The sequence below is a fragment of the Gymnogyps californianus genome, chromosome 10 (genome assembly GCF_018139145.2).
Source record: "Gymnogyps californianus isolate 813 chromosome 10, ASM1813914v2, whole genome shotgun sequence".
NCBI lineage: Eukaryota > Metazoa > Chordata > Aves > Accipitriformes > Cathartidae > Gymnogyps > Gymnogyps californianus.
This window is the reverse complement of record NC_059480.1, coordinates 28,525,985-28,536,813: the sequence shown is the minus strand read 5'-3', so window position 1 is coordinate 28,536,813 and position 10,829 is coordinate 28,525,985. Positions and strand designations below refer to the sequence as shown.

General features: G+C 44.8%; 1 protein-coding gene across 2 annotated transcripts; it reads right to left on the bottom strand.

Annotated features, from left to right (window-relative positions):
* Window positions 1-5,440: 5,440 nt before the first annotated feature.
* STRIT1 (small transmembrane regulator of ion transport 1) lies at window positions 5,441-10,406 on the bottom strand. Of its 2 annotated transcripts, none has more exons than XM_050902865.1 (3): window positions 10,295-10,406; window positions 5,724-5,823; window positions 5,441-5,634 (listed from the first exon to the last, which is right to left on the bottom strand). In XM_050902865.1, the coding sequence occupies exons 1-2, from the start codon at window positions 10,305-10,307 to the stop codon at window positions 5,729-5,731; spliced, it is 108 nt and encodes a 35-aa protein (XP_050758822.1). In that variant the 5' UTR covers window positions 10,308-10,406; the 3' UTR covers window positions 5,441-5,634; window positions 5,724-5,728. The 2 variants fall into 2 exon arrangements, with proteins under 2 accessions (XP_050758822.1, XP_050758821.1); XM_050902864.1 differs by lacking the exon at window positions 10,295-10,406 and adding an exon at window positions 5,930-5,978.
* Between the last annotated feature and the right edge of the window lie 423 nt (window positions 10,407-10,829).

The window sequence follows — 10,829 nt, the reverse complement described above, 5'->3', positions numbered from 1 at the left end:
AAGGTTCCCCAGGCCCTGCCCCTCAGTAGCTCCACCCCCTTCCAGAAGGTTCCCCAGGCCCCACCCATCAGTGCCCCTCCACAGCTCCACCCCCTTCCAGAAGGTTCCCCAGGCCCTGCCCCTCAGTAGCTCTACCCCCTTCCAGAAAGTTCCCCTGACCCCACCCCTCAGTGCCCCTCCACAGCTCCACCCCCTTCCAGAAGGTTCCCCAGGCCCTGCCCCTCAGTAGCTCCACCCCCTTCCAGAAAGTTCCCCTGACCCCACCCTCAGTGCCCCTCCACAGCTCCACCCCTTCCAGAAGGTTCCCCAGGCCCTGCCCCTCAGTAGCTCCACCCCCTTCCAGAAAGTTCCCCTGACCCCACCCCTCAGTGCCCCTCCACAGCTCCACCCCCTTCCAGAAGGTTCCCGGGTGCCACAGCGCAACTTGAAGCGGCGCAGCGCCACGGCCTGCCTCGTTTCCTGGGCGAGGGTCCCCTCCAGGCTGTCTCCCGCGGGGCAGGGAGGCCTCCCAGCCCAGCCCCAGCAGCACGACCACCGTGCTGGGATGAGCAGGCGGCCGTCCCCCCGCCCAGCAGCGCAGAGGGACGCTGTTCCCAGCGCGAGCGCAGAGGGCTGCGCACGCCCGCCCGCCGGGATGGCGGTTGGACGGACCCGGGAAGCCTCCGGGAGATCCTGGACCGGGACTGCCGCGTCAGAGAGGAGCAGGCAGGACTGACTGTGTGTTTTTCCTCTTTCCACTTCAACCAAGAGAAGGAAAAGGCGCCCACTCTAAACGCGTGCAGGCCACCTTTGCTCATCGAGAGCCGGATCTCAGGTGATGCGATACAGCTCTTCAGACCTCAAGGGCATTACACTGTAACGAAACCGGAGTCCTCTCCAGTGTCGTAACAACGCAAACGTTCTCCGTACTGGCATGGTGACAGAAAAACTGAAGCTATCACCACACTTTAATAGCAATGCACTTGAATTGTGGAAGAAATCTGACTCTGTATGTTTTCTTCTCCTAAATCACTAGCATCCCTCCATTTGAGAGGAAAAAGCATCCAAGTACTCGTTTTATTTTTCAAGAAGGAAAAAACCCAAACCTTTTGTTACCCACTACACCCCTGCAAGCGTGGGAAGCTTCAGCAGTGCATTGTATAGTTTCATTATGAAAAGACACCCGAGTGGGTTGTCCTGAAGGTGGTTGCAAAAGGCCACTTTGCAGAGTGGTCAGTGCACTTTAAACAGCGTGTGGGTTGCATATTTTCTTGGAATAATCCTCCTTTTATTACTCTACAAAACTGGCAGGAACTTCCTTTGTATATAGCAAGTCAGCTTGACAATATTGAAGCCAACCTAGAAAGTTATTTTGTTTTGCTCTGCCAAATCAGATCCTTCTGCTCTCAAAAACTAGGTACAGCTAAAACATACTGTAATGTTTATATTTTAGCTCTGTAACATTTTAATTTGAGACACTCGATTTCAAATGTTGTTATCGACACCTGAAAAAGCCGCTTGGGTCAGCTGGATCTTTCAGAACCATTTTCATCAGTGCCTGGTAAATAAACTGAAATGTAAAAATACATATGCGGTCACTATGAAGTCACTCTGTGCCTCCTTGCCCTGGCAGCGGCCGTGGCCGGGCAGCTTGCGGGCAGCTCGCACGGCCACCCTGCGGTGCCGTCCGCGGGGCGCGCTGCAGCTGCACCGGCCAGAGCCCAGATCAATGCTGCGAGGCAGCTGCGAAGGAGCTGCTGCTGGCGTGATGCAAACCAGATACAGCTGACAAGTCGTGCAGGGTGAGGAACCCCCCATTTGCTTTGTCCACTCGCAAAAGGAAGAACGAGCTCGTAAGACAAGACATAGACTGGGACTTTGTATAATGGCAATCACTTAATTTCTCAGCACAGGGTTTTCTGGGAGACTTTTAACAACACCAGAGAATTGAACTACATGTGGACCTACCTCTGTCTTCACGGAGCCTCCCTGTTGTCTAGAGTTCAGACAGAGCGAGCTAGTATCAGTCTGGATGGTCTCTGTCTTGGAAAATGAGGCATTGGTCCTTAAAATGAGACAATGAGGTATCTGCTTGAAGTACATGCTTAAACCAGCCTCTTAGCTTACATAGCCTACGTGTACGAGTGAGTTAGAATGGATGTTCTCATCTGGAAGTGACTAGAGGACAGTCGGTGATGCTGGAGGTCCTCACATGGAAGCAGCAGCTGCTGCAGAGATTGGGAATCTCCAGCTCTCCAAGAGACGGCACGGTTTATCCCCTCCCTTTCAGGACATTTGACGAAACAGGATTGCCCCTTTGCCCTCGGTTCATTCACACGCAAAGTAACTTGGTGTTCAGACAATTCCCAAAACTGAATGTCACGCTTCAGTGTTTCTGCTAATAGCTGCTGGAGTTGCAAAAGAATTTTCATGGTTGCACTACGGTCAAATATATTTCTTTTTTGTTTCCATTCCTAAAGGATAACAGACTCTGACCACAGATGGAGACAGGATGTCGGACTGATGTGCCTTCCTCACGTTCTCAAAATTATACAAATTGCATGAGCAGGAGTCAAAAAAATAGTTTCTTTCTCTATCTAACCCCATCAAGGGTCATTACGATTTATTAGACATTTCCTTAAACATACATCTTGCTAGGATCTTCAAGACATGCCTCCCACAATCAGTTCTCTACTTTAACTAGGGACTGAATTATTAATGATTTAGTCTTTTGAGAACTGAAACTTTTTAGTACAAAAATCTTCGAGCTCAAAAGCTCAAAGCTGTCTGTGAAAATGCAGTGGCTCAGATTATCTGATGATCATTTCTGATTTAAATGACCAGGGTCACTGGAAGGTCTCAAGGCGCATTATCTAGCTGGCGAATATAATCTCCAATTATAATTAAAAAAGGCAAAACTCCGCATACAAGATAATCAGGAGGCCACAGTGAGTCTGAGCCACAATTCTGGACGCGCTATGCTGTACAACAGACCTCTCGAGCTTAAATAAGTCTGATGTTTTCTTTTTGAAGGACGTACATGTTTCTGTTTCATAACAATAGATTCCAAGAAATTTTCCCCATAAAAAGGCTAAAAATACTTCCCCAGGCCTCACGAGAAATTAACTCTTGCCTGTTTCTAAAAAGTTTGAAGTTCCTTAGCTGGTAGCAGCTATTTAAAAAGTTTGATATTCAGCGATGTGTCACGTAAGGCCAAGTTTCTAAAGAAAGGCATAAGAATACTGTACCAAGGCTGATTCAGGCAACACTACAATATCTTCAGACGACTGCAAGGGAAACAGTTCAGTATACTACGTTTTGGTACGCCATGCAATACCTACCAGCGCTTGTGTGGTACAGCCTCTCTCACCTAAAGGCCTGTGATCCTCTCAGCTTCTGCCCTTGTTTGGTAGGTGAGTCTGAACTGCCTCGGTAGCTGCACGTGAGCGCGCTGACAGTAGAGCACGAAAACTGGGAAATTCAGAGAATCGGCCCACCTGCCCCTTGGATCAAACTAAAGAAACGGTTCTCTCATGCCTCTTCCGCTCTTAATGACTCAGGAAACATCCAGGAGGTTTTAAGAACATATGAAGTTAAGGCATTAAATATGTGACGGAAGGCTCAGCCCTTTCTGCTACGTAGTCCACAGTTAGATGGAGACGACTGATGTGCAATGCATTCATTTGAACATTAACCTCCATGGTCAGTCTCGCTGCTCTAACAGCACTGCTGCCTTTTCTTTACATGGCTCTACCTGTGCACCGCATGTGTGATCTGCAGCTCACCTCCTAGTCTATGTTATACAGACTTTTCCTAACGCTGCAACCAGTATTAAAATGTTTTCCTTGTATGCCAAAAAGCCGAATGCTGGCAGTAGTACTTGTCTGTTGTTACCATCAGTCGGCTCGCTCTCTTCTCTGCAAACAGTCCCGCAGAATTTCATGGCAGTACTAACAGTCATGGAGACCCGTGCGTGAGGAGATGTCAAATAGTTGCCCTCAGGCACCAAGGCAGGACTCCTGCAGCGTCCATCTGTTCTAAAAGGCCTCCAGTAATCAACAATAATATTGATTAGTATGCCTAAAAATTTCTTCCAGTACTTCTGTGCCTTTACTGTCAGGACAGCCTGAATCTTACTTGCTAGTTCTTCATTACTTCTTGCCCTGCGTATCACCAAGAAGAGATTATTCCCTTCCTCTTTCAAAAAGTCTGATATGTTTAAGACTTACATTTTCTTCAGTCTGCTCTTTTCTAGGCTGAACCACTCCAGCGTGCTCATTTTCTCACTGGTTAAGCATGCCAAACCTCAGTTCCCTCTTGCTGCTCTCCCCTCCGTTCCTTCCCATCGGCCCACAACTGGTTCCTGTGGTGCCCAAGCCAGCCGCAGCAGGCTAGGGAGGCCTTACCGTTGCTGGTCGAGCAGGGGGTGATTTCATGCATCTCTCAGGCCATTTTTCTGGTATTTGTCCCAGGACAATGTTTCACTTTTCACACCAACGTCATGACGTTGCTGACCCGAATTCAGGTTGTGATACATGGCAATTCCCAGGCTCTTTTCTGAAAATTGCTATCCAGCCAGCAGTTCCCTGTCCCGTATTTGTGCCTTTTAACAGTTCCTGCGGGGTATAGAAATTGAATTTTCACCTATTGCATTGTGTTTTTTCCTGACTAGTTATTTAGTTTCATTTTGAATTCCAGCTTTGTTCTCCAATTTCCCTGGATTGCACTCTGGCTGGTGCCAGCAGAGGGGGGCTGCCGGCATGCCAGAAAATAGGGCTGGAATTCCACATGGTCTCGATCCAGTTCAGTGCCTGCCGAGTCCAGCGGCATTTAATTTGACAAGAACTGGATTGGTTGCCAATGAAAAAATACAAAATTGGGCCCTGAACATAATGTAAACAGAAGAGACCAGCAGTTCATTTGGTATTTATCTACATACTATTAAATAAAAATCAAATGTTTTAGGATTTGGAAATTCCAAGTCATACATTTTAGGATGCATTGCTTCCAGGTAACTTTCCCTGTCTGCTTTTCATTTTCTAAAGGACTTTTTTTGATTTATGTATTAGTATGCTTGTACAACTGTGTGTTTGCTTTTTTAAAAAAGGAAGTTAATATAGTTTCAGAAAATTTATTTAGACACTAACACTTCAGATCTTGGGACAGGGAGAGTGTACCACCACAATATTTTCAATGTAATAATTTATTTTTTACTACAAAACTTAAAAAATTGTCTTAACTCACTTAAAACTTTCCCAAATACTGCTCTCCCAGCTCGGCACATCTCACAAATGAGCTTAACTCACTTTTTTGTCCACCACTGCATCACTAACCCTGGGAATACCGTTTCCAAAACTGCTTAAGTTCAAGGCGGCAACAAGAAAGCAGGCTGCAGAACAGGCAGGTATCTGACCTACCACGGGACTCCACAAACTACTCACTCAATTACAAACCATTTGAAAACTGGGAAATTGGTTTAATGATTCTTCCTAATGCTCTAATTAGCATTTCAAACCTTTGTTGTAGATGAAAAGTGTACACCATGTTTACAGTGTTGATATTAAAAGTAACTCATTTTATACATATTGTAGTCATTAGAAATTTCAATTTAACTTCCAGGTTCTTCTAATCAACATAACTGTAAATTCTTCTGTCCTGTAAAACAAAGAAAATTACATTTTAAAAGGTGGCAGTGCAAACCAAAGAAAGCACGGATGATATATGATACTGTACAAGTCACTTACTTCTATCAAGAGAAGACAATGTAAACCATTACTGCACAACCCACTATCCAGCCAACTGCAAGGAGTATAGGTACGACGAGACGTGAAAGTGGGACTTGGGCTGAAAGAGGAAAGATGGTCTTTTTCAGAAAGGCCACATTACGTTGACGCTGAATCCACTAAATCAAACACATCAAAACCACAATTATCACAGAGCAAAAAGATACCTGTGAGCTTGGGCCACATTATCTGTGACCGCTATTTTTAGCATGGAGTCACTGTATCTTGGCAGGCCTTCTAATGAGAATACATAGCAAAAGCCCAAAGAGATTTCCACGCTACGGTCTCTGCAATCAGATAGGTACAAGGCTTAGCACTTCCAAAAGCAGCAGGGTACAGGGAGGAGACAGAAGCACGGTTCTGTCCTTGGTCTCCGTAGGTCATCAGGAGAACACCTGTACTGGACTTTATTGATAGCAACTGTCCCGGCAGATTCAGGATTCAATCCCTGACACGTACAGCACCTTCTAGAAGTCTCATTAGGTTGGCAACAGTAGATCAAAAATACAGTGATTATTTAACATTGCACCCATTTAAGATCAGCGTGCCTGGGGCTGCAATGAGGGGATGCTGTATGAGTTCCCGAACCCCAAAGGGAGCTTTGCCAGCGGCCGTGCATCAGGGATTTATAGCTCATCTCTGTGCTTTCTGTGCACGGTGCCCGACTTAGCCCTCTCCTATCCTGTCACTACAGCGATACGGGCTAGTTAAGGTTGATGTAAGAAAGTAAGAGTTTCCAATGTGAATGTACCACCTGCCTGGCGGAGTTGGGCCAGGCACAAACACGTGACGCCTTGCCTGTATTGCCCACTAGTACTACAATAAGCTAAAAAATTACATGGAGACGTGGAGTCCAATGCAGGCGATGGTTCTTCAAGGAGCATGCAGAAAGCAGGACTAGCGCTTTGTATGTTTCTGTACAGCACCAGAATTTCAAAGACCCTTCTATCAGTTTCCTGCAAATACCAGAAGCTTGCTAGAAAGCAGCATATCAACCTTTGGGATCATATTACCAATATATTACAACATTTTAAAGCATGTCTTTCTGCAGTTAAAAGATTTCCAGGTTTTTGAAGGGATTAATAATAAATAATGTAGAACTATTCACAACACCTTGCACAGTCTAGATCATGGAGACAGACTTTGGAGGGATGCTCAATAATTTAAGGTTTTCCACATTGCTCTTTTAAAGCTATGCACAACACAAACACATCTCACCATGACATTGCATGGTGTATCTACCGAGAGGGAAAGAGAGAACACATAGATAGAAAATCTGCATGTGCTGCCATAAAATATTAAACGGATAAGCAACCACACAGCAAAAAGATAAAATCCTGCTCTGAAACTGGGTGTCCTTTTGCCCCGGGGGAGTCCCTTACCTGTTTCATTTAAAGACTGTTATTCCTTTGACACTTTGTAAGGTAAAGCTACTTCTGTTGGGAATCATTTCTCTTTACTTGCCATTTTTTCTAAAGGTCCTATTACAAATAAAGGGCTGGGTCCTACTGGGGTACATGGAAGAGTTTTGACCGAGCTCTGCTGAGTTGCCGTTGTGTCTACTACATATGGTGTTTTGTTATATGAGATCCAGTTTAAATGCAGTAAGATAAGAGAGGCAGGCAAGTCCTGATGGGTCAGCAGGAATGCTGTGCCCAGCATTTGTCATGAGGCAGTAAGCAGCTGGCTCCGAGCGATAGAGTTTCATGGGAGCCATTGGGAGTACTTGTGTTTCATAGTTTGAGATCATTTGCTCTGATCTCCTATATGTCACAGCACAGATCCCCCAAGACTTGAGTTAGAGTAAAGCAACTGCTTGGAAGACTATATTTTATGACAGGAGCAGGAGAGACTGAAGTGTGAGATATGCACAAGGGTAGGGCTTGGCCGGGTGAGACGTGCGAGCAGGTAACCCCTTCGTAAGGCCTCAGAAGAAGGTGACAAACTCCAAAGTCCCAGTATTTGGTCCAAGGGAAAACTATCCCGTGTCTAAACCTGAGAATCGGTATTACCCTCGCCATGGAGCAAGGCTGTGCGCACCAAAAGCCAGAAAGAGAGCATCTGCAGTGTCTGCTTTCTAGCCTGAGGTGGAGACGGGGTGTGGAGGGACTAGCAGCAGAGCAACAGAACACTTCTAAGCAACTGTGTTCTGGAAAGAAAGAAATCTTTACTGACACCTGCAGGTAACCAGCTAAAACCCTAAAACATGAGGTTTCATTATAATCACCATTTAAATGAATGCACATGAAAGCAGAATACCGAGGGAAACGTGGGTTATTGCAGTCACAAGTATTGCTTTCAAACAGAGCAAGGAAACAAACCCTGGCTTCTGGGGTTTGAGCCAGAGCCTGCTGAAATAAAAAGGCCAATTCTGGGTGGCAGTGAGAATAAATAAAGGAATCTTACTGTGACCTGCGTATGTAAGCTGGCGTTCTAGCTACAAATTACTTTCTTTTTCCCCTATTATAGTAATTTTTCTCTACTTCTAACACGAATGTATCTCAAAATAAACAGAGAGAGGCTGGTCAAAGCAGCAAACACAGCGCACTTCTGCTGTGCTACAGCAGGGTTCCTCTGCATGTGATAAACAGACTCCCGAGCTCTGCGGTTCTGCAGGTCGGAAGCCCTGGGAATTGCCCACCATGAGATGCCCAAGTACCACAGTGAAGCCAAGGATCCCTCAGCTACAGGATACAGCAGCACAGGCTTCTGAGCTAAATACAGCCTAAATACACTGATAAACTTCATCTGATCGCTATCTTTTTTTTTTCTGGGATTTACCTTTTATCCAGAACCCTAAGTTGGCTTGGTTTTGCCGTCTGTAGTTGGTCAAAACTCCTACCAGCTACCATGAGAAAAATGACGCCTGTGGTCTCGCTGAGCTGCCTACACCCCTGAAATGTCTGGGCCCAACTGCACTGACAAGGGCACCCCAAGACACCAGGCGGAAAAACTCCCTCTTACTTTAACCTGGCAGAGGCTTGGCAGGTAAAGAAGGGAACGTTTCCCTGCCCGAACCTGTCAAGCTCAAACTCGCAGTCTTATGTTCCCTACTCCAAAATGCCTCAGAATTTCGCCCAAGTTTTCTCGGTATTTTATCTCATATAGGCTACACATGCACACACACAGCCAAACACTAACTCATCACTGGGATGGCAGTTTGAACCCCACACTGGTTAGCAGACTAGGAGGGAGTGTGTGGGGATGCCTAGAGGGCCATGTCTCCTGCACGTCTCCCAGCTGCCAGCCCCAGACAAGTTTTTCCCTGTTCCTTATGTGCTGCCAATAGAGGCTGCGGTGCTCCGAAATCTAATTTAACCACAGAACTGTTGTGGACAGGCTTTTGTGTTGATGGCATTTGCCAGCTTCATATTTAAAAATCGTGCAAACCCTGCACTGCTCTTTTCAGCAAGGTTGCCCATCCGTTTCTGATCTGCTCCCTGATGTTTCCAGGCAGGCGTCTGTCCCCCTGCGCAGGGCGTGCAGGGGCCAGGCTGGAGGTGTGCGGCAGGAGGCAGGCAAGCCCAGCCGCCAGGCGCTGCGACTCCCGCTGCCGCCCAAGGGCTGGTGCCAGCCCGGTCCGTCCGAGTGATTATGGCCACGTTGCCTTTTTTTTTTTAAAAAAAAAAAAAAACCTAAACACAAATAACAATACACATCCTACCAATGCAAAATATGGTTAAGTACTAATTCCTGGTGGAATACCAGTATCAGTGTAATTTCTGCGGATATCAATGAAAACTAAAATTAAGAAACAGCATTCAGCATCCTGTTGTATCTGAGTTTAGTAGAATTCCACTATCCTTCTTAGATACCAGTGGCAATGGTGCAAAAAAAGGGAGAGGGAAGTCTTTAAAAACTTATAATATAGCTATGAAGATGTATTAAAAAGTTACTTTTTTTAATACTTTTTTTATAAAAAAGTTACAAGGAAAAGTACTACCTGAATAACTGTGTACACAGCTAACGCTGTATTTAAACTTACAGTCGTTTCACCATCCAAACCTCTGACAGTGAAGTAAATAGAAAATGACAATGAATATAAAATGCATTTTTATAAAATGCCTTTTCTCCTTGGAGAAAGTGGAAATGTGCTTACAACGAAAAGGTCATTATTAAAATTTCATTTTGCTCTGCCACTTAGGCTTTGTAGGGTTAAAATTTAAATTATATGTTCACCTAGCATTACACTCAGATTTCAGCTACACAGACAGCACATTTAAAACACTGTCAAACATAATTCATTTTACACAGTTCCGTTTAATGATGTTAGTCAAGTTAAAATTACAACTACAAAAAAACTAATGAAAAAAAAACTGGTAGGATTCAGAAATACAGGAGGAAGCCAAGCTACCTTAAACTCATTGCTGTTAATAGAATTAGCTTTTAAACTGATTACACATTCTTACTGAAAAGTAAAATATAGTGTATCATACAAGAATACAAATAGCTGAGTATTTTCACATTACATTGCTCAGATTTATGAATTTTAAGAATACATTGTTACATTCACATTTAACTGTGCATCTTACCTGGTTCTGCCATTCCCCCCTCTGCTAGTTTTATTGGCAAGTTTTAAGGTTTGTCTCTGCAGTTGTTCTTGTGAGCCTTGGGATGCTTTAAATAGAGCAATATTTGGAATGTGCTGCAGCTGCCTTGCTCCCTGGTGCCAGTTTTTGGCTATATGCATTCAATTGTCTAAAAAGGCAGGAGTTGAAGGGATTCAAGGTTACCTCTTCCTAGTCCTACAACTGCACATCTGTTTCAGAGAAAACAGAATAAAGAGGGGTCATTTTTTGAAGAGGGAGAGAAACAAGGGTGAAACTGCTTTATGGTCTCTTTATAGCCATGAAACACCACATGGTAAGTTCATGTAATATTTATGTGCATCCACATATTTAGAGCATGACAGGGATACAGTTCATTCTTAAGTCTCCCACATCTTCTCTCATCCATCTCCTATCAAAAAAACCAAGCCAAGTCCTATTCAGTAATACTTGTGTATGTATTTCTATAGTTATTAGTTAATTGCTAAGCATCACCAGGTATCTTGTACTCCACAAAGCA